Source organism: Epinephelus moara, chromosome 18 (genome assembly GCF_006386435.1).
Source record: "Epinephelus moara isolate mb chromosome 18, YSFRI_EMoa_1.0, whole genome shotgun sequence".
Lineage (NCBI taxonomy): Eukaryota > Metazoa > Chordata > Actinopteri > Perciformes > Serranidae > Epinephelus > Epinephelus moara.
Genome location: NC_065523.1, coordinates 21,281,153 through 21,305,082, shown reverse-complemented (window position 1 = coordinate 21,305,082; position 23,930 = coordinate 21,281,153). Strand labels below are relative to the sequence as shown.

Genomic DNA, 23,930 nt, shown 5'->3' with positions numbered 1-23,930 from the left:
TTGTGTTTTTGTTACCTTAGAAAGAGCTGTTTATATCTGTATGGGGAGCAGGTCCTCATCCTCAGAGTCTGCCATGTTGTACCGCCATGTTTCAGCAGCAACTCAGACAAAACAAACACTGGCTCTAGATAGGGCCATTTACATTTTCACATCAGAGGGAGAGACATGCAGCAAAGGGCCACAGGCTGGAGTCGAACCCGGGCCGCTGTGGCAAGAGCCTTGTACATGGGGTGCCTGCTCTACCACTAAGCCACCAATCTCTAGATGCCACTGAATCCCCCTAAATATTACACACTGCTGCTTTAAAGTGTGTATCAACATTAAAACACATTAGTGTGGCTCTTTTCTGCTCCGTCATTGTTTCTCCAGCAGGAATTTGCCATCACTCATAGGCTAAGTGGCTTACACTGATATCAGCTGCACACATTGGAAATTCTAATGACAAAAAATGCAAATGGGAAAAGAAATATGGGAACGACAAAACATAGATGATGATGATTTTAAAAGGATTTTTATTTCGTCTGGTCCAGTTGCCAAGGAGAGTAAATTTATGAAATGATCATACATAATGTGCTGGCACAGATTCGATAACAGAAAAGAAAGAAAACAACATAAATGTTATGACAACTTCTATGAAATGAATGAGAGACTTACCACCTTAACCAAAAAAAAAAGACAAAAGTAAAACCTGAAACTAAACATCAAATGCACCATCTAATGCAAACCAAATAAATACACCTCTGGGTGACGTGGGGAGCTCTAGGGGAGAATTGCACAGAATCAAAATATAGTGTTTAACTACCACATACTAACACATAAATACAAACATCCACTTATTCCATGTGCACTCCTTCACTCACACTTTTAATCAATCATCTTTTTTCCTACACGATGTGGTCGCCTTTTTTTGTTTTCACATCTGTATCTGAATCTCATTCGAACGACGCGTTTGTTGGAGGCAGTCAGTGATTTGAAAGAAGACAGCTGCACCGCGGCAGCTGCTGTAGTGCTTACGACTGCAAATGAAGGGAAGAAGGCCAATTTCCCACAGGTTTTATGGTGACCTAATCACAAGCGACTGTAGGGTCAAGTGTTTCACCTAACAGGGTGGACACTAGCAAAAAAATATATTGGCGTTTTACATTCCCCCAGATATACATGAAGGAGTCTCTTAAGACTGCGAAGAAGATGAGGGCTGTTACAGTCCGGAATGATCCTTCATTGAGAAACCTACTGTTTCTATGCAGCAGCACACAAACAGGGAATCATATCATAGGAAACAGACTCCCAGTGAGCTAAAGGATTTATTAATCCCTAGAACAAAAGGTTTCAGCAATTTTCAGTTGTTTGACAATTTCTTTTCATTCTCATACTCTCATTCTCATCTCAAACATACATCTCACTAATGCTTAAGCAGCAGGCTAGCTTATTCGTAGCTTACAAAGGTCAACTTACTTTTTACAAATCATTGTCAAAAAAAAAAAAAAAATCAAAGTAATCAGCATTCAGTATATATTAAATCAGCATTGATTATCATTTTCACACAGAGCCGTATCCAAGTAATGATAAACATGGTAAAGCCCTCCTTCATGTTTTCCAGTTTTGTTTTTCAAGATACGCTCAGATAACATTTCAATTCATCACATGTCAAAAAATGAGAAAGCAAGGTAAGAGGGGGAAAAAGTCACATGAATGTCATTCTTCTTTCAGCTCTCAAAGGCTGAAGCGATTTGTCCAGCAAAAAACATGTCAAAATAGTATAAAAAAAACATCCAGATGTCTACAGCTGAAGGAATGGAGTGGAATGCGCATACTGTGGGGGCACGGGCAGTTTCTAGGTGTGCATGTCCACTGACAACCACAGTAGCCACTGCCAGTGCGGCCCACAGAGGAACCACCCACTATGGTGTTTTCTGGTCCCGACCGACCAGTGAAAACACCCTTGAATGGAATGAGTGGTTAGTGTGTGCCCTACATTCATATGAGAGCAGCATTTACCTGCTATTTATTTTCAGCTAGGATCTCCTATCAGAACTGAGAGCTGAGCCACTCGTCTCAGTAGACTAGAGAGAGAGTGAGCCCTGGAAGAAGAAGAAAAGGCAGCAAAAGGAAAAGCAAGCAGACTTGAGAGGGGGTGTGAACTACTCTGACCCAAAATACTGTTAAGCGGGCAAAGGCAGTGTGGTTGTCCCCTCCTTTTCTTACCTAAGAGTTGCAAAAATGACTCCTGGGGGCAGGGTAAGGTAAGGCATGAGGAGGCAGGGTGCAAGGGAAAGAGAATTCTTCATCCCAACAGAATCAGTCGCATTACATTTTACAATCTAGGTAGACGAGGCAGAGCCAATCAGAAGCCCTCAAGAGAGAAACTACTGTAACTACATTGGCTGAATGAGTGAGTGATTGGCCCTTTCCTCTTGGCGTGTACAGTTGATGGGATTGTTCTCAGGGTCCAGGTCGATAGCTGGCCAAAAGCCGAGTCAGTCATGCTGTCCACTGCGAGTTTAAGTGCGTAATGCACCATCTCAAGTGCCTCACTGGCCAAAATCGAGGACAATAGGAGTCAAGTTAGGAGTTGGATCCCTGAATGGTAACTTCTCCGCCCATCTACCCGACTTTATTTGGGGGTGCCAAGCTTCTTGGGAGTTCCTGGACGCTTTTGCCAGAAGTGACCAGGGATGGTGAAGGCGTCAACACTCATGGACATAGTTTTGGACGGGATGACAGTGAACTGCTTGCGGTCAGAGCTGTACTTGTAAATGGACTCAACCATCTCAGGTGTGATGATCCGGGGGCCGATGCCAGTGAGCCGCTGCATCTCCTCGGTTTCAGGGTTCATGGTGTAAACTGCTCTGAACTGGCAGCTGGTATCTCTGAAGAGGATGAGGAAGTGGTTGGCCGTGCTCGTCTCCATTTCCTGAGGAGAGAGAGACAGAATAAGAATAAACAACAAGGTGAGTGTAGGGTTGGATGATATATCAATTATACTTGACGTCTTGTGGCTTGTACCATGGGGGATGTATAAAGTGACTATATTGCAAACGTCGAGTATAATCTGTCACTTAATTTTTTTTAAACCACCGACATAAGACTCACTTTGACATTTGGATTCTCTCACTCTCTATATGGCTCTCTCCCTCTCACAGATACACAAAAAAAAAAAGAAAGACTCACGAACCGGCCACGTCACACGCACTTCCCATCCAGACAACTCTCTCCTTTATTTAATTTTAATATAACAATATTTTATATAACTTTATTGAAACAGTACTTAATTTAACTTAATTATAACACTACTTAATTGAACTTTATTATTGTGGTACTTAATTTAACAATATTGTAACACTACTTTATTCATGTTTACTGTTACAGTAATTTATTAAACTTATCATAACACTACTATATTCAACTTTACTGTAACAGTAAATTTACTTAATTTATTATAACAATCTTTAAGTTAACATTATTATAGTAGTACTTAATCTAACATTATTGTAACACTTTATTTATCTTTACTGTAACAGTTATTAATGTAACTTTATTATGACACTACCTAATTTAACTTTATTATAGTAGTACTTAACAATATTGTAACACTACTGTATTGAACTTTACTGTAACAGAAATCAGTTTAGTAGTTTAGCATATTAGTAGTCTATAGTATTTTGGAGGAGATTTCAAAATAACAATAGCCCTATGTGAGTGCCGCTGACACCAGAGATCCCAGTCACTCATAGCCTAGTTAGGGTGGACTTCTGTGTTGGACTCTGAAACAGTGGGATGGCTTACCTCTACAATCTTGTTTTTCTGTGGTTCATTCACCTTCCCAGCCAGGCAGCAGCGGGTGATAGCATTATGAATGATGAACTTGTTGGACTTAAAGCTCGGCTCCTTGTACAGCTTTGGTCCTGCAAGACAGTATGTCCAAATCCAATAAGAAAAAATGACCACTGGATTCATTTTTTAAATAATCTAATTCAGTATGGAATATACTGCTGACCTGTGTATTCCGGGATTGACGCAGGAGAGGAAATAGTTGAGCCATTCTCCCAGTCCTTCTCTCTGTTGTGAGCACTCCCTCGTCCTGGTGACATCAGCCGGGAGGGAGAGTGTGAACGGCTGGAGGGAGAGAAAAAAAGAAAGCTTAGTGAGGAAAGTCAGGTATAGACCTTGAGGCTGTGTTGACATGTTATATGTTACATGTACCTTTGCCCCTGATAACAGCTACCACAAAACTTGTAGTAGTTATATACATTAACACACACAGAATACTTTTGATATCAATATTCTAACAATATTTCATGGAACGCAATTAGTGCTGGCAGAAAATATTTACAGACGATCAATGTTAATCTAGACACAATCAACAAACAGAGGTAATTAATGTTAATTTCACTCCACTGAATCATAGTTTACCTTGTGTAATCAGTGTAATGGTGTACAATGTTTCCCAAATGTATGAAATACACTTGTGGTGGTAGCTAGTGGAAATAATCAGCACAAAAATGGTCTACTTCATGTGACAAACAACATGTGGTGTGACCTTTATCACAGTATTTTGATTCATTGTTATTTCCACTAATGTCATCTAGATTACATCATTATGCTCTTGTCTAATCACAAGTAGAGCTAATTTTTATCTTCTAACTGTCTCCATCTGTCTGTCTGCTTGTGTGTGTCTGTGTGTCTTCTTGACTCTCTCCCTCTCTGCTTAGACACAACTTGCAAATGTGGAATAAGTAGGCAATGCAATTTAAAACACACTATCACAAACAGCAGTGATACTAGACTACTTCTCATAGATACAATGGATGGGCAGACTATGGGGGGTAAAAATCAAGGGAATTAAAACTCCAGAAGAGCAGGGAAAGGGGCAGGAAAGTTTTTAGGGCTGTCAAACGATTAACTTTTTTCCTTCATATTGTTCATAATAGAGTCTATCAGTGTGTTTTCTGGCCCAATGTCCTAATGGCTTACAGAGACATAAACCAGACTGTCTCCCAGTTGATATGTGTTCCCCCCTGCCTAAATCTGAACCAACCACAGAGGGGGGGCTCCACAGGAAGCATCATGTTAGCAGAGGGTAAACACTGTTCGATGGGGGAACAGAAGTTGACACAACATTGGCGCTACAGGGAGCTTCCGCCTTAGCCACAGTAGCAGAACAAACAGGTACATGAGGCATAGGGCGAGGGGAGATTGCCCACTACTTAGTCAACTGCAGATGGCGTCGCTCTCTTAGACAGAACTACAAATTAAAAATGCCAAAATGGGTCGCCAAAAAAAAACTTTTGCAGCAGGGGGCCCACCCGAGTCTACGTGTGGGAAACACTGTTATATTTCCCAACTCTGCATTATTATATGAAATTTACTCACATGATGTAAAATACCCTTTTCATTTCTTTATTGGACATAAAATAATCAGAATTCTGTTTAAGGCTGAATTTTTTGCCTCTGACTTTCCAGACTACGAGCCGTTGTCACTGTGCAGGTTACCTTGGAGATTTCCTGACAGACAGCCCTCCAGAATCATTCGCCATGGAGGACAGGTTCATGGTTGAGTGGGAGTACACCTTGTTCAGCCTGGTGCCTAGAGGGAGAAAAAAATGATAATGAGAAACTAAATACAAGTGAGCGTAGGATGAGTGCATGAGACCACGGTGGTTAAACATCAGACCTACTTACCCATGAAACCCTTGGCGGGACTATGAGAGAGGACGGAGTCATCTCTGAACACAGTCTTGGGTCTCTGCTTCTTGACACCGCGAACCGTGGTCGGTTTCTGCCTCAGAACCTTGTCCAAGTCTTCCATGATCTTCAGCTGCTGTCTCCTCTCATACTCCTGCCTTGTAAAGTCTCCTCTGCGCTGGGGAGTACCCTCAACTGGTGGGGTGCGTGATGCTGGAGGAGTGCCTGGGGTCTGGGGTCTGTCCTCGTTCTTATTCCCCCAGCCCTCAATGATCATCCACTGAGGCTTGCTAAAAGTACAAGAAGATGAATGGTAAAACGTTCAATGTGTGACACTGACATTGCAAAATCTGTGATAAAAACATGAGAATACTGATGTATCAGACATGTAATGGACACAATTTGTTTAATTCACTAAACAGAAGACAATAAGTAGATAAGTCCTGATCGTCATCATCAGTTATATGCTGGAAAACCTTATCCAAAGCAATGTTCAAACTTTAAAAACGTGATCAATTTTAATGCAAGATCGTAAGTCTTCATTTGCTTATGAATGCAGGAGTCTCTCACTTTGATTCTTTCTCTTTTTCCTGCTCAAGCTTGCGTCTCTTCATCTCCTCTGCTCTCTTCTGCTGTTTCTCCAACAAAGCTGCTCTTCGCTGGGCCATCTCATCCTCTGGTCGCTCCTTGTCATCCTAAAGAAGACAGAAATAAACATACATGAATTAAGTGATTTTACAAAAATGACAAATTTAGAAAAGCACATACAGTACCTAATAATAATCAGTTACCTACCTTGAAAAAGAAACCAACTCCTCCTTTCGTCTCTGGCTCTGTCCGGTCGCTCATCGAGTCAGAGAAAGCGTCAGGTACTTGGTCATCCTCCTCCGCATCCCCTCGCAGAGAAGACAGCGAGATCTCTATTAGGCTGCTGCGTTTGCCATTAAGCATCGCTGCAGGGACATCGCTCTCAAAGGAACACTCCGATGGGGCACCAGAGCTGCAGGCCCTGATTTCAAGCCCCTCTCTCTTAGGCAAAGGACCATGCGAGGGCCCGGCCTCCAAGTCCATGCTAAATATACTATGGTCGTCATTGGAGCCTACCTCTGACAAAGTTTCATCTACAGCAGGACGAGGAGTCGGGACAGGAGTTGGTACAGGAGTTGGTACAGGGGTCAGAGTCGGTGTGGGGACAGGAGTTGGTGCGGATGAGCGCAGCCTGTCTAGGCTGTCAGAATCACCAATGGAGAATGAGGACAAAGTCTGGTCATGGGATTGCCAGGGATTTACACGACGAAGGTGAGGGATGCGGTCCACGTTTTGAGGTGCGGTTATAACCCTCGACAGGGTTGGGACCTTTACATCCATTGGGCGACTGTGTTGGTGGTGTTTGGGGCTTTTAGGGGGCACAGATTGGGCTCTGCGATGGACTTTAGGGGATTTAGGAGGAGTGGTGTAGTTTGTGATTTTGCGGGATGGAGACGGAGAGGAGGAGGCTGAATTTAAATCTCGAGTGGATTCCCGTGACAGGCGTGCAGGGGGTGCCGGGGCGGAGGTTTTTGGGCTGGCTGGAATGACCCAGGATTTGTTGTTGGGAGTTACAGCTTTTTTCTGGATTAGCTGGTTCTGCTGCTCGGTCAGCCTTTGCATGTCACTTTGCAGAGAGGTAAGAGCTGCAGTCAGCTTGGATACAGCATTGTTATAGTCCCCTAGTGGAGCTACTGTTTTCTCACCAGGAGTCCCCGAGCCCTTCTCTCCTGGTGTACCTGCCTTGTCTTTGGAGTGACTGACCTGTTTGTTGAGCTGAAGTCCTCCTTTAAGATTACCCTTATCGTCCACAGAGGGGTGCTGTTGGTCCTGTTCCTGCTGCTCTTCCTCTTCCATTCGAGCAAGCCTTTCTTCCAGTGTCAAGCGAGAGAGGTCTTCTTCTGTGGATGAGGTGCTGACCTGGCCGTCCCCTCCTTCCCCCTCGCCATTGTCCTCACGTTGCTCCTTCTTTAATTGCAGAAAGGCACTCTTACCTAGTCTTTGCCGGTGCTTTGCAAAAATGGCCTCAATGCGTTTCTTCTGGGCTTCAATAGCCTTGCGCTTTTCTTCAAGCCGAGTTCCCAGCTCAGACACCTCATTATTGAGTTGTGGGCTCTTGCTGGGGCTTTCTTCAGACTTTTGTGCCCACGAGGTCATCGGAGGAGAAGAAGAAGAGGGGTCGCTGGCTTTGGGAGAATCCATAATCTGCTTCTTTTTGCGTTCTGCAAAGCTGGTCATCTTTACACCACTATCAGACACATCTTTGCCATGGCCTCTGGCAGGGTGTGCACCAGCAGCCGGTGTGGTTGGAGTGGACTGGGCCTTAGGCAGGTCTTCTGATGCATCTGAGTCCACACTGCCGTCTCTCAAGACCGAGTCATCATCTCGTGAACATTCAGAGGTGTTTCTTATGCGAGTGGGCTCCTTGGGCTCTCCCGTGGGCCGATACATCATTCCTGAGCGTGTAGGGGCAGAGCAGCTGATGGGTGCTAAGTTGTTATGTCTAGAACTAGCGGGATCATCAGGTGAGTGGAGGTAGAAGCCATCAGGAGCACCATCGGGGTGTAAACGGGGCTCCATCTTGCTCTCGTTGTGGATAATTTGAAGAGCCTCTTCAATGGTAGGCAGCTCTCCCGCTTCACTCGCTGCAATGCCATTCTCTTCTGCCAACCTTGGAATTCCGGGAGTCTGTGTGGCCCAAGAAGCTCTCTGTGGACCATTGGGACCAGGAGGTTTGCTCAGCAAATGGCTGAGGTCTTCAGGAGGGGTGTAGGGTACCCGGGTCATGTTTTGGCCTGCTGGGTTGAGTTGGTCTGAGCTCACAGAGCGGGTTATCACAGGGTTGCCCATCACAATGTCCACATCACTGTCCAGGCCAAAAGGAATGCTGAAGGATACTGCTGACAAGGGGCGGCTGAGAAGAAAAATAAGCAAATGTAAGAACAATAAAAATACTTAAAAAGGAAAGTGTTTAAATGGTACTGTATATAGGGATCCTACCTGAGAGGTTTCTTGCTCCATGTCTTTCCAACTCCTTCTATATGAGACATTGAGGTAGACTGAGTCAAAGATCCTGAGTACAATGGGGGACACACAGACACGTAAAGGCATGCACACCACACAGGGATGCACAAATCAAGCAATACAACAATAAAAGGGGAAAAAAATATGTACAAAAGTCTCACATTTCCATCAAATGAAGAAAACAAAGACTGTAATACAACACAAAACACAACTAAAAGACACACAGGGATTGAGGGAAATAGGTAAACCACATTGTAAAATGACAGAAACATATACAAAACACTGAAGCTTGATGTAATGATGACAGGACACTGTCTTAATCTTACCTGACGCAGGAGAGGAGATGGGGAGGAAAGGCTTCTTGAAAATAGAAGGGGAGGTACTGTAAGGCAGAGACACAAACTTTCAATTTGAATAAATGCTTCAACCAAACAATAAACCAGACTATTACAAAAGCTAAATCATATTCAGAGAGCTTCTGTACCTGCTACCACTCAAGCTACTTGGAGTTACTGGTGCGGATCCATCTAAGAAAAAAGACAAACCCCAGTCAGACTTTGTATTGATTGATATTTAATGTAATGATCTTCCTTGTAGGATTACACAACCTTACACAGCACCACAAAACTGATGACACTTACCCAATGTGTCTATTGGCTGAACAAATTCTGGCTTTCGTACTTCAAACCAGCTGAGCAGTTCTGCTAGGAAGCTCAGCAAGTTGACCTGAACATAGACAAATAAAATCAGGCTTTAAGGAAAAAATACAGTACTCAATATTTTTTTTAATGTGTCAATCTGTCGAGTAATGATCAGGGGCCGTATTCACAAAAGGTTCCTAGCACAAACAGTTGCTCCTTGTGATGAAATCCTACAAGAATTCTACAATAATGACAGAATTTTTACTTACAGTTAAGACCATATCCTTGTAAAGATAGAAATTATTCGCAAAGAGAAAGAGACCTCCTAAAATGAAAAAGTGTTAGGGGAGGGAAGAGGAATTTTAAGGTGCTTAAGATTTTCTTAAGCAGAATAAAATGCTGCCTGTTCAAGGCAGGAATGTCGCGCTGTTGTTCTGCTTCGCCGTTCTGTATAAAAGGTACGATCACAGAATGTGGGGACACAGTTGTCTCGCATTAAGCTGGCAGCCCAGGTAGTAACAGCGCTAAATCGATGTCTGTGTAAAATGGACACCCAGCAGGATGGGACCAGGATGGATGTGACGGATATAAAAAAACAGCTACCAGCCAACTTAAAAAAGAACAGTGACAGAAAATGTCTGCAAACTGAAAGGGCAATAAGGTCCGGGAGCTCCTTACCATCCGTTACTGCCATGTTATGCCATTGTTATTGTTTAGAAAACACGATCTGATGCATATATGTCACATTAGAGACCAATGTTGTTGTGCTACATGTCACACCTGTCATGCCTCTTTTGATTCCGGGACGCCGGCATGACATCAAAACTCACACACTGGAGCGGCATTATGCCTGCATTGTTTGGGTGTGTAAAAAAGGCTTGTGAGTTCATGAAACGCTACAGATCAGATGTTTTTTTTTTTTCCCCCCAACTTTTTTTTATTGGGTTTTGCAGATGTATACAATTGTATTAAGACATTTACAAAGAGTTAAGTATACATTTTTTCCTTTTAAGAAAAACAACAGAAAAAGAAAGTGGTCACTGAAGTATCGCTGCATATCCGAACAATTTATATAAAACTTAGAACAACCACAATAAAAATAATTAAATACATTAATTAAAAAGTAGGACTAGGACAGAAATAGACAATTACAAAAAATAAAAGGATAAAAAGTGAATAAAAAATAAAAATGAATAAATAAAAAAAAGAGATAAGAGGAACACAGGCACATCAGTCAGGTAATAGTAAACTGCAATAGAGATAGCAACAGACATCCCAAGTCAGAGTAGCGGCATATAACTCTCATCACAACCGAAACAAAATATCTACAAGTCTCTCTAAGCAGCTTCAGTCGTGTCAGTCAGGGGTGAGTGGAAGATTTGTCTTCTTAACGAATTGAAGGAATGGGCCCCATAATTTCCCAAATTTACTAGCGCAGCCAGTTAAAGACAGTCTGATTTTCTCCAGCTTAAGAAAATAAAGGGTGTCTCTAATCCAGTGGGCATGACAGGGCGGTATTGTTGATTTCCAATTAATTACAATTAATCTTTTGGCTAGCAGGGTAGCAAAAGCAAGTACATCCTTTTTAGACTTAGTGAGGGAAGGGGGGGCAACCTACAGATCAGATGGTTAAAGAATAATAGTTGTAGTCAATGTCATGAGAGATGCACTTACATCTCCAACCTAACGCAATGACTCCATAACGCCAGAAATAAAAGTGATCACTACGCTAAGATATTTGGCAACTGTAAAATGCGACAGTGCCGCAGTGATGACTTCAGTCTGTCTCAACCTTCCATCAGCAAAGTGATCACACTAACAATGACAGGGCTTTCCCAGTCTCATATTGTGACGCAGTTCATTTTGTTTCCACTGGGTGTCCACACCTTGCAGGCTCACAAAAGGACAACCAATCCCACCTTTTAAATGACTGCATCACACGTAGCAACGGGGTCAACCACACCTCCTCATTAAGGTTAAAGTTTCTGTCACTTCCTTGTCCCTCCCTTACTTTCCTAATTCACTCATGAGCTAGGACTCTTTGCTAGGAGGTTTTATGCTAAGTGAGCAGCTCTCTGATAGTATACGCATAATGCTTGTAAATACAGCCCCAGGAGTGTGAATGTAGGTACCTGAAGCTCCTGTGGTGTGTAGAGCATGTCCTCCAGCGCCAAGTGACAGCAGCTCTTCAGACAGCTGTCACAGAATTCATGGATGAACTGCAGGTTGTAAAGGCTGTCTGCTACAGACATGGACTCCTTCATACAAACATCTTACAGAGAGAGGTGGAAAAAAAGAGTTACATTGATGTAAACACATTAGCAACTAAAAACATGTTTGTGGTTACAACATCTGTTGGTACCTTCAAGTCTTAGCAGGCCAGGGCAATAATAATGTATGACTGCAGCAACAGCACAACCAGTGGACAGGTCTTTGACTTCATTCACCACTGGAAAAATAGGCGTGTGTTTGGACTGTATTTTATCCTTCCTGTAGCGGAGCTGAACAAAACAAACAAACAAACAAACAGGACAGTCAAATACTGAAATGTGACCTTTGGTCTTTTTGTTAATGTTTATGCAACCCTAGGTCCAAAAAAGAAGGGACGCTGTGTATATTGTAAATGAAAACAGAATGCATTTATTTGCAAATCCTTTTTGACCTCAATTAAATTAAAAAACACAAGATATTTAATATTTATTTAATGTTCAAACTGATTAACTTTACTGGTTTTTGTAAATATGCCGTAATTCTGAGTTTGATGTCTGCAACACATGCTAAAAACTTTCTTTAACAAGACTCAGTTAGTATTTGGGTGCTGAGGAAAATAATTGTTAAAGTTTTACGAGTGAAATTCTTTCTTAAGATTCAAAGGAGGGCCCAGCAAAATCTTTAAGATTTAAAGACTTCCTGTGTGGCATAATGGGTGAAAATCCCATCTGAACACCATGAGAGATTAGTTTCTTTATACAGGAAGCATCTTGGAGCTTGCATTACAAACAAAGGCTTCTCCAAGATTAAATTGATTTTTGTAGCACGTTCAGAACTTTTTTCCCATCATCATTTTATCTGTGTAGTTTTTTTGAGTTGACACCAATGTCTGGTCTAAATTTCATGTGAATATCTGCACTGGAAATATGTTTAATGAAAAGAATTTTCCTCCACTGTATGTCCAAAATGATTTGCAGATCACTGCATTCTGTTTTTATGAATGTTTAACATGGCGTCTAACCATTTTTTGGAATCGGGGTGGTATACAAAGTATTCGATGGATTGGTTAATATTAAAACCATCATCAAAGTCAGGGTTTTCCAAACATGGGTGGAGACTTTGAAGTCTATATGCACTCTGACACATAACAGAAACATTATAAAAAGATTTCCAGTATGAGTGTAAGAGAAGAGAACAAATAAAGGCCATGCTAATGTGTACAAGAGAGTGCTGGTGAACAAATGGCAGATGCAGAGTGAGTGACTCAATCAGAGCAGAAAGAGAAGGAAGGTTTTGTCAGGAAAAAGTGGGACAAGTGAGTCTCAGGAGGCAAGAGAGAAAAAATTGTTTCAGGTACAATTACTGTGTCTATACAAACAGCTCACTGTCTGCAGGGACCATCTGACTAAAGCCTGTCTCTGTTAACCCCCACAGCCATTCACACACAAACACACACCTCAGTGGCACAGAGGACCAGAGGAACCGGTCGAACATGGCAGTTTCAAGGCCTGTTTGAATACAGATTGTGATTCATGCACCACTCGTTTGTCAACAAACACAGTGCCCCGGTCCTGCCCCGCCCTGTTGACATTTATGCTGTGACGTGCACTTTAATGCAGATTAGGATGTGATGCACATTAGCATTCTCACACCATCATACGGCGAAATCAAAACACACCTGACCATCAGATAACTGCTGATAAATTTGATGAAGACACTGGAGGGATGGAGGGGCAGGGGGAGGGAGCAGAGGAAAGGAGGGAACTTACAGGAACAAGTTTCCAGTACCAGCGAGTGGGACACTGTCGGAAAGGAGGAGGGACAGGAAATAGAGAAAGACAAGGAAATGGAAAACAGGAGCACAAGGAGAGGTATTAAGCCTGCAGTGGAAGAACTAGACAAACTAGAGAAAGGGTTTTGTGATGACGGTACTCTCTTGAAATGACAAGACAACCTTGTTGACAAAGCAATGACGCTACCCTTCCAGTTTTATTGTGTCAACCAACACTGGCGGTGCTTGTAGAGTATGGGTGGGTAAAAGCCTACAAGTGCAGCAAAACCAACAATATGAGCTTAAAACACAGCATTTTGGGAGCTTTTTTTTATAGCACTGAGTGCATAATCCTGCACAGATTATCACGTGTGTCCGGACAAAATGATATGTGACAAGAGATAGAATAGAAATACGCTGGATGTGTAATGTGATACTCACAGACGGTTGAACAGGTTGGGGTTCTGTGATGGCCTGAGATGTGTCATTCTGGGCTCCTTCAGTACGCTCTCTTAACTTCTGGTTTAACTGGGAGCATGCCGAGAGAACAAAATGGTTAACACACATAGATCACAGACCTACACATTATTGTTTTTAAATAGGCTTCGTATTTTAACAGGATTTCAGTGACAATTTTTAAATGTACTACATTTGTTAAAGTAGCTGAAATAAAGCCACTGAATGCTGTGGAGCCAAAGATCCAAACAGATGTCTACTTTATTTCAACTACACCTTTTCAAGTGCAAATCAGCAACCACATTATTACTCAATCAGATTGTGAACTTCACAACTTGTCTCGTATTTTGATCCTTTTTTTTCATAGTCAACTATATTTTCCATCTTGAGTTGCTGCCCCCTGTGTTTTGTCCCCATCAGATTAAATCTGAACAACTGTATTTAAAATGTAACGTGGGCTTTAGCCTAAATGATGAATTGATGGACAACATTGAATAAAACACTGAGGAGCATTACTCAAAGTGAACATACTTAAAGTTGATTGAACAAAGCGATCAGCTGCTCTGTAACCAACAACTCTGAATTAGCATCTTGTGGTTCATTAACTCAGAGTTCAGGATTAGCCTTAGTTTGTACAACCCGCTTTCCAAAACAGGGCCAAGGCTTACTGGTCGTACCTCACCTTCAATTTAAAACCAAAGGTGACTGTGACTTTGACGTGGTAGCTCTGACACTGTGGAACACTCGTCTTGTAGGCATACACTCTGCAGTCTCTGTTAACGTTTCCAAAAAGCAGCTAAAGACTAACTTATTCAAACTGGCCTTTGTCTCACCTCATGTTGTCTAGCGTGTGTATTTAAGGTTGGTGTTGCTTATGCTTTGGTTCTTTTTACAGTTTCTTTTGCTCTTATTTTTTAACAATTTTATTACTGACTTAAATAAACTTTCCTCACTTACTACAGCATCTATATTTCTGTAGCTAAACGGACATCTACAATCATCTACAACACAGATCTTTGATAAAAGATAGAGAGTAAGATAAAAGTCTGAACAAGTATGTGTGCTTTAAACATGCATCGTTTCTCTCTGGCTTGCTCCTTACCCCATTAACCCAATGAAGGAGAGCATCCTCCCAGCTGGAGACTCCTCCCAGGAGCTCGGCAGAACCACATGTCTTCACCGCAGTCACCGTCTCCATGGCTCCCACGACCATCAGGGCATCTATCACTGCCAGGTGAGCGCTCTGCACCAATCACATGGGAGAAGGAAGAGGAACTGTCAGATGCAGGACCATTTACGGCAAAGACCAGAGAGCCCAGACAGCATCACTCAATCACAGCTAACACAATAATGCTGGACGCTGACATTTTAGTGCTCTAACAGGGCACTGCTCACTGTAGAGCGGAGATCACCTCCAACTGCTGCAGCGCTTCCATTTTCTACCAGCAGATTCCTCTAGAGGTCACCAGAAGCCAGCTGTGAGTCAGCAGAAACACTGACAAGAGTTTTCAGTGGGCAAACACACACATCAGTAGACGTGGGTGAACTTTGGACCTCTGTTTGTACAATCATTAAATCATTAAATAAGCAATGGGCCTGAAGTATGATAACGTGTGTGTCCCAGGACTGTCATTCCTCAGCTGCTTTACCTTTATTTGCCTTCTCTTCAGCGAGCTTCGCTTCCCTTTGGTGCAGTGAAATATTGCTGTATGACTCATGTGCAAAAGACTACAGCATAAAATGAGGTGCTGTAACTAGATCACCAGGAAGCACAACAATGAACAGCTTTCTCTGTAAGAAGACAGGTGCTTCATGGAGCTACTGCAGTTTTGGTGTATGATTGTGTTTTTCTCAGACAATACGATGGATAGAAAATCTAATCAACATGTTTTTTTTTCACACAAATACAATCAAAACAATAAATCTGTTAATCACATAGTTGAAATTCCTAAGCATGTATATCCAACAGACATAAGTATACTTGAGAGACCATTTAAGAGCTTTTTCTAAAGGCGAGAGCCCATTAAAATGCACCCCCAACATTATCAGCTCAGTTAGAGCGAGCGCCTTAACTCTATAAACCTGTTACCTCATTAGAAGCTGTGCTCGGTTTGTGCCACGGGAAAACAACCAACGGTACTTTACATGTCTAACCTCCATATTAAGTGCATTTAATTCATACAGACAACTGGCAAATAAATTAAGTCTTGGGATTCATTCACAATCAAGCACTCCAATTTTTCACCATTATTCAGATTATCACAGTAGCTAGTAAATAAAGTCATTTCTGGTTTTTGAAAGTCTCAGCGGGATCATAGCTCATTAACAAAGTCTGCAGGGCTAGGAAGCCCAGAGGGGAAAATAATTAGCCTGTGAGGTTATTCTATAATCAAATCTTCCCCTGTATATAGTCATTATATTTAATGTATGATCCTTCTATTTTTGTCTCCTGTACCACTTTTAGTTGCCATCCAACAGCAGAACTGGGGCCCCTCTCTCCTCACTATTGGCCAATGCCAACAAGCTCCTTGTTATAATTATCAATTCTGGCCAACAGAGAAGACAAGCAGGTCACAAACAACACATTCCTGTCATGGGGCCACTCCTTCAATCACCAACCTTCAGTTTTGAGCCTAATCTGTGCAAATCAGTGCCTGTTCCCTTTAACTACTTACAAATTCCACTTCAGAGGCCAGACATTTTTCCTCTAACCTCTTACGTTGCCCCAGATGGGGGCTGGTGGCAGTCCAGCTGCGTGCATGAGCCCTGTCTGCATGTCTGCCTACTCAACCCTGATGTAAAGTGCTGACCTGGGCAGACCCGGTGCTGGGGCGGGCAGGGCGGGCTATGCCAGCAAAGGCTTGTCAGATAGCATTGGGCCGAGCTCTGTGGATGTGCTGCAGTCAGTCACCGGGAGCCTTTTGGCCCCGACTGGCCTGCCCTTCCAACGCTGTTGCCAAGACTAGGGCTGCTGCTTGTGTGTCTGTGACATGACTTATCTGTTAAGTGGAAATGTTTGCAGTACAGAAGGGGACAAAAGGCCCACTATAACGACTAGGGCCTCTCAGAGTTAGCCATAATCTGACTGGCTCAGAGTAGGGCTGGGTGATATGGAGAGAATCAAATATCTTATATATTTTTGACCAAATACCTCAATATCAATATTGTGATGACACTGTAGGGTTGAATATTGGCGCTTGAGAGTTTTTAATAAATAATCTTCAGTAATGTGGAAATAATGACTAGTGGGTAAACATAAAAAATACAACAGCTCAAAAAGTTCAGAAAATTACATCCTTTTACTGTAATGCAGCCTCTAAAACCAGGAAAAGACAACACTGTTGATGTTACAATATCCAAAATCTAAGATGATATGTAGTCTCATATCACCTTATCGATGTAATATCGGCATTTTGCCCAGCCCTAACCCAGAGCAGTATTAGTAATGAAAACACAGCAGGGCTAGGTACAAATTTCATGAGATCATATATTAACTTTAACTGATTTTATGTATGTATTGTATAATTTTAAAGAACTCTACAGTCCAAAATAAAAATTCTGACTAAATCTACGTTATTGTTTTGCATGAGTTCCTCCTGATGCAAACAGACAAAACACATCTCTTTGTATTCAATATCTATTTGATCTTTTTATTTATTTATTTATTTTATTTATTTATTTTTTAAGTTTTTTTTGCATGCATTTGCCACATATTGACATTTCCTGGCCACTTTTTAAGGTACATGTACACAATTTAATGCAACAGCTCTGCAGCATATTCTGCCTTTACAAAGTAACCTAACCACTTTAAAAATAAATAAATAAATAAAGTGGTCAACGATATACTTATAACTGAGGTCTTGTTAGTGGCGGTGTTGTACTGGATTGCATTATATTGAAATCATTTCTAATACAACAGAAACACTTCTTCTCAACATAATGCAGTCATGTTCAACTACAGCCTCAATAAAAAGTACAAAAAACACGTAAAACTACTGATTACGTCCGACCCTCGAAGGTCAAAAGTTCGAATAATTAGGTGGAGACCCCACAGTTGACTGAGATTGAAGTCGAGCAGTCGTTTTTTTGTGTGTCATTCAGTGTGAAGTGTACTTCTGGGGACATTTCAGTCCACAGACTTAACTGCTGAGCAAAGGCACCCCACTTTCACACTACGTCTCAGTACAGGCAGCTGCAGACCCAGACCCAGGGTGAGTCTGATTGAGACGGAGGAAGCTGCTCTGAGGAAGAGAGGCTTTGCCCACTCAGGCTTCGAGATATCATTATCTTCTGCCCTCTGCTTAGAAAATGTGAGTTTACAGCTCGCAGCAACTTAATACAATGTAGTCTCCAGCTTTTGCTCACTATCTAGTGTCTAGCATGCAGTGGCTCAGTGGGCTAACTTGGCTTATTGATCATATTACATGAACATCGCATCCACCCTGAATGTCCTGCCGAACCCATTCAAACTCTCAAACTGGGAAAAAAGGAACAAATAGTTGAATATTTAAATGCAATTCAGCTGACTTAATTCTGGGTTTGGTACAGCCCTATAACTTTCACCTCTGTGACAGTGTTCAAACTAAACATTATTATGTCTGTAAAGGTAGAAATTATGGCTGGACTGTTATTGAATTGCATTAGATTTACCAGCATAAAGCCGCCATTGAGTGTACGTCAATGTTGCATATCAATACTGAAAAAATACTCAAATAATGTAAAATAGATAACCATTTATGTTCACAGATCTTTGAGGCCTGAAAACAAAACCCAGACAGCTGCTAAATCGTGTCAGTAGCTGTTTTAAACACTCAGAGTGATTTAAGGTAGTCACATACTTTTGCATTGAGCCACAAAGTGTAATCATGGGTTGGAGCTACTGTTAGAGTGTGAAAGGAGACAGGATGACGGAGAGGAAAAGAGGAAATCAACAAGAAAGAATGACAGACCTAGTGAAAGTGGCCAACCCTGTTGTCACGCTGTACAGTAGTTATTCAGGAGGAGAGAGCAGAGAGTGATTCATGACAAAAAGTGCAGAATGAAAGGGGAAGAAGGGGGGTTGCTAGTGGATTTCCCATCACAGACCCAGGAGAGCTCGCTAAGCTAAATCACAAGTCTCCCTAATGAGAAGGGAGAGAGGAGCAACTCATGAACACCCAGCACAGAGCCTGCCAGATCACCATAACAACCAACCAGCTGACCCACAATGCATCTCAACACAAGCCTGACCGCAGCTCCGCTCGGTGCCCCTGGCTTAGCACCGGCTCTCTGCTCGGAAACATCCGGCCAGCAAACAGTTAGCACCCCTCAAACTGATGTAACAGAGAGAGGGGAAAAATTAATACCCCGTCAATTAACCCCATCAACTCGAAATCTTTATGGCTCTATTTGGCAAATCTGCTTGCATAACCACGTCAACAACTGAGTCAAACAAAGAAGGCAAAGGCATCTTGTGGATCATTAAGTGAGATTATGATGAGGGCAAAATCTGATTATGTCTGAAATATGACTTAACCCCTTCCCCCATTCCTGCCTGGTGCCTACTGAGGGGGAGACAAACATGGGGATCAGGCAGGTCTGGGGCCCAGCTGGGGATTTAGACAGGAGGTGCTCTCAAAGCTCACAGTTATATGAACACTGATATGTATCAGAACTGTATGCTTTTGCAAAGAAATCCAGTCTAGAAAAGCTTTACACCAAACACATTTAACATACAGTAGATACATTTAATTACAACTCCACATGACGTTCTCATCAGCGAAGGCCCAAAGCGAAACAAATGGTGTAAGATGATGGTTAGCGTTTCTGATAGTCTGCCACTTCTGTTTTCAACTAAGCTCCTGACTGATGCTCACTTGACCAGAAACCTGCCAACACAGCAGTATGATTTAAGACAAAGTGTCGGTGCCTATCCAAAACCAACAGGGGACCAGGAAGAGGGTTAGCTGCATTATGGCTACATGACTTACTTTGTCACTGTGGGAACAAATGCTTCAACACATATCTAGTGTTATCAATATCAGTACTTCAGAAATGGAAAACTATAATTATACTACTGTCTCAGCCAACAGGAAATGTAAGAAATGACTTGGATGTTGTAAGACATGTTAGATGCATGGTGAGTAAGTGGTCATCTCTGGCGTGTCATCCAATCGTGGATGATGACGTTCAGTCTGCATGGCAGATTATCTCTAATCTGGGCTGGGCCACCACCAGAAGGACAGTTACCAGTAGGGCACATACACACACGCACACACTCCGCAAGTAGGGGATGTAGCTCCATTGCTGAGCCCTAAGGATGTGCCACTACAAAGCTTTCCTTTTCGTGATAACACTGGCCTGTAAAGATACTGGTGCTTAGGTTGCAGAAGCAGTGCTATTGACTTACCAGGGTTCAACAATAAGGACCGGGGCTAGTAAAATGCCACATCAGGCAAGTAAATCTAGCAACTCAAGTGGTAAAAAAGAATTAAATATGTAGTTTTTTTCCGGAGCTGGTGATGGAAGTAGCAAAAGAGTGAGCCATCTTGCTTCCTTCTCATTTTTGTTGAGAGTTGCACATGTGCAGCAATCAGGCACTAGCGAGAAAATGGCGGCGGGTAAAGACAAAGTTTTTTTTAGCAGAAGCGCAAGCAAGCATTTCAATACCCCGGGAAACAGGAGTTTAGTTGTGTGGTGTTAGAGTATGTCTCTGAGGAGAAGGAGGAGTGTCATAGCATTTTGCATTTTTAGTATACAAGAATGTTTGTAGCTTCGCATCCATGACACACTGTGTCCTTGTTCTGACTAATTTACTTAAATAAATTTAAAGATGACAATTAACTTCAGTCTTTGTTATTAATTGACAACCGCTATTAAATACAACAATTTCTAATGGGGCAAGGAAAAACTGCCTTTGAGCAAGTAGATTTCTGACTTTTTCTGAACAAAAAACCCCTGCTTACTGCTTTACAAATCATCAGTACTTATCTGTTGCATTAACCAAATCAATGTACCAACATTTCCTTAAAGGACCTGTATGTGATATTCAGAACATTACAACATTATTTGCTATGTAAAGATTAAGTGGAGTAAGGAGCAGAGAATGAAGTCACACAGCTCAAATGTTCTTCCTGAATATTTTTGACTGTAACTATTAACTAAGGAATTTCAAGGTCTAGAAGCGGGGACAGACAGCTGAAGCTTCTTCATCCTGTAGCAGAAGCGTACAATCTGATGAGGAGAATGATTACTGTAGAGCGATATTATGTGTGTTAGGTGAGCTATGATGTGTCTGGTTTTGCCCTACTTTGATCATAGCGCCGACTGTGTAGTTTTATAGAGAGTAGGCCACTGGCATTCTCTTACTGATGCTGGTGCAGCAACCCCAGTCAGTACCAGGATCTTAATGTGTTAGAGTAAACCTGCATCCATGGATTTGTACATGAGCCAAATTTCACAATTACCAGCAACAAAAATGTAATACATGTGGTGTATCTAAAACTACATGAACAGTGTATTGCTTGACATATATTGACTGGCGGCGACAGGCATGACTCAACATACTTTGATGTACATGCACTATATGTTATCGTCTTGTTTGCCATGGATATGTGGAGCTTTAATATACAGCAGTGCTGCAGCAGATTGCTGCGGCTCCAAAGCCGTTTACTGGCCAAGACCCACATTGATGCTCCATCCTTCTAATGCTGCTGCAGCATGACCCACTTTCTTTGCTTGCCACACTGTAGCTACGCTGCCAGTCAGCGACAGACAAGCTTAGAGAGCAGCCAAGCAGCGACTGGAAGGCTCACAGTCCAAAGCAGCAAACAGCAAATGCAGCATTAACAGTAACAGCCAAAAATAAGAGTTTAATGGTTCGGATTTACAGCTGAGACAGTGCGTGGTCTGACCTGGAAGCATCACTGCACTGAGGTGCACACAAGCAGACAAATTCATGCACATAAACAAATTAACGTAACACCATGCATGAAAGAGGCCCACTGTGTCATTAAGCCATTATTGCTGGTGCTGTAGTGATGATGATGCAGTCATTATTACTTAAATACACATTTTTAGTCTTTTATGCTTGTGTTTTCTTGCCACTGAATGCCTTGTTGGACTTTTGGTGTGATATGACACATCTGACAGTGCATGTGGTTCATTGTCAGAAATCCTTCATGAGCAATCAGGTATGCACTTCTGTCTACAGTCCTGTGCAGACCCCTGGTAGAAGGACCATATGTCATCACATTCAGTGCAAAAGGAGGGTGCATGTGACATGCTTTAGGCTGTAGATTAAAAAAAAAAGACTAAACCAATGCACCATAAATACAACAGCACTGAAAATTACATAAATGGATGGCCAGTGATTGAAATACATACTGAGACTTACATGCACACTAATATTCCACTATTATTCTGAATTTGATGCATGATGTATTTTCCGTTTAAATATTCGAAATTTGGCCTTTTTTCCAAATTTAGCATTTTCCAATTAAGACATGTGGAATATGCCGGTTTTATTTGGGTTTATTTGGGCATTATTTAGACATGTATACAGCACATTCAGAAAATGTGTCTGAGTTGGGGTTTTTACTGCAGTTTGCAACACATGGCCTCTTATCTGTTTACATGCAGCTCTGTGGGTTGTCATGGACGTTGTACACAAACCAACTCGCCAACAGTTCACAAGGATGGTGAGGAAATGCATGCACAAGTGCCCATGTTTTTGGTCAGTTGGAAAATTGCGGCTATTTTTGCACACTACAAAAGACTTGGATATCAACAGGTTTTGGATAAGCACAAACATCACAACGCTGACCCTTTCAAGAGGGTGGCTGAAGGAAGGAAAGAGGGAGGCTGTGTTTGCACGGAACAAGAAGTCCGTCATTGGTAGGTAACTCTGAAAATATATATATTTTGACGCAAAGAAGCAAAATGACAAGCTGCTTTAGCTGTTCCAATTCTCTATATTTTTACATGATAAACGACATGTTAGAGCACATTAATTGGAGTATGCATGGCTGCATGGCTAATGTTTTTTATTAGCCATGTTAACAGCTCGGTAGGAATAATGTCTTTTTGGAAAAAGGGCAACAAACTGACTATTTTGTGCATGTAAACATGCTCACTGTCAGATTATGCCTCGTGGAAAAAGGGAAAAGTACAGCATAAGGCACAACACTAGTTAAAAACAAATAGAAAGGAAATCCCCTTGAAAGGAACCGTCACTGTCCACAGCTTTTTTCCTGTGCTGTGTCTTTCATCATTATCTTTAAACAACCACTCTCACTGCTTCCAAAGTACAACTCTACCAGTATTTACAAAACTAGATATTGCTATACCACAACTTTACAAACCAACATCCAAATTCTCATAACACCAGACTCTACTGCACATGTTCACACAATGTCTACACTAATTAGTTTAGAAAATGTCACAGATGCATGCACACCTTTTCAAGCATACAACAGTGATAATCATCCCAGCAGCACCAGCAGTGCTGCACCTGCTGCAGTGGCCAGTACACAGCAGCAGTGGAGCAAACAGCTTTCAACGAACAACAACACTCTCCGTACAGATCCCTGGAGACTCCCTACTTAGCCTTAAAAAAAAAAACAACAAAAACAAAAAACACCTGTGTATGTGCATGATCCCGTGTAGCCAGGGAAATGTAGTTGGATGCCACTTTTTGAGGAAGATAATAACCTATATAGAGGGAGCTTTTACAGGAATGCTTCAAAATTGAGTTACAGTGACTTAAATGTTCCATCAAACCTAAAAGTGTCCCTCCTCTTGCAGTCTGTTATCATTCCTAATTTGAAAATAAACTCAGTTATCTGTTGCTTTTCAGACTGGAGAATTTAGGGCTGTATTGAGTGTGTACTACAGAGAGAGAGAGAGAGATCCATTGTCAAGGGCTAAGAGGACAAACCAGTTTCTCTTGATTTAACTCACTGAACCAGCCCAGAGTATTCTCTCAACACAGAATCTTAAGTTTCACGAGAACTGTTTAGCTATTGTTCTGATCTGGAACGTCTATTGAATCTAGACTCTCCCTCCTCCTCACACCCTGGAATTAAAGTAGTCATCCCTTGAGTCACCATGACTGCCCTCGTCCTAGCAGCTGGATC

The 23,930-nt window shown here is 42.0% G+C and overlaps 1 protein-coding gene across 5 annotated transcripts in view; it reads right to left on the bottom strand.

Moving 5' to 3' along the window:
- Positions 1–495: 495 nt before the first annotated feature.
- camsap3 (calmodulin regulated spectrin-associated protein family, member 3) overlaps positions 496–23,930 on the bottom strand; it is a 36,887-nt gene continuing 13,452 nt past the window's right edge. The window contains exons 3-18 of one of the 5 annotated variants that reach the window (XM_050068818.1): positions 14,918–15,058; positions 13,801–13,887; positions 13,358–13,390; positions 11,740–11,878; positions 11,510–11,649; positions 9,378–9,462; positions 9,221–9,263; positions 9,063–9,118; positions 8,713–8,785; positions 6,481–8,626; positions 6,256–6,380; positions 5,683–5,975; positions 5,494–5,587; positions 3,998–4,116; positions 3,787–3,905; positions 496–2,914 (exon numbers count right to left, since the gene is read on the bottom strand). In XM_050068818.1, coding sequence (XP_049924775.1) covers positions 2,615–2,914; positions 3,787–3,905; positions 3,998–4,116; positions 5,494–5,587; positions 5,683–5,975; positions 6,256–6,380; positions 6,481–8,626; positions 8,713–8,785; positions 9,063–9,118; positions 9,221–9,263; positions 9,378–9,462; positions 11,510–11,649; positions 11,740–11,878; positions 13,358–13,390; positions 13,801–13,887; positions 14,918–15,058 — 3,993 coding nt within the window. In that variant the 3' untranslated portion in view covers positions 496–2,614. The remainder of the gene's footprint in view (positions 2,915–3,786; positions 3,906–3,997; positions 4,117–5,493; positions 5,588–5,682; positions 5,976–6,255; positions 6,381–6,480; positions 8,627–8,712; positions 8,786–9,062; positions 9,119–9,220; positions 9,264–9,377; positions 9,463–11,509; positions 11,650–11,739; positions 11,879–13,357; positions 13,391–13,800; positions 13,888–14,917; positions 15,059–23,930) is intronic. The other 4 variants (XM_050068821.1, XM_050068822.1, XM_050068819.1 and 1 more) reach the window with 4 other exon arrangements.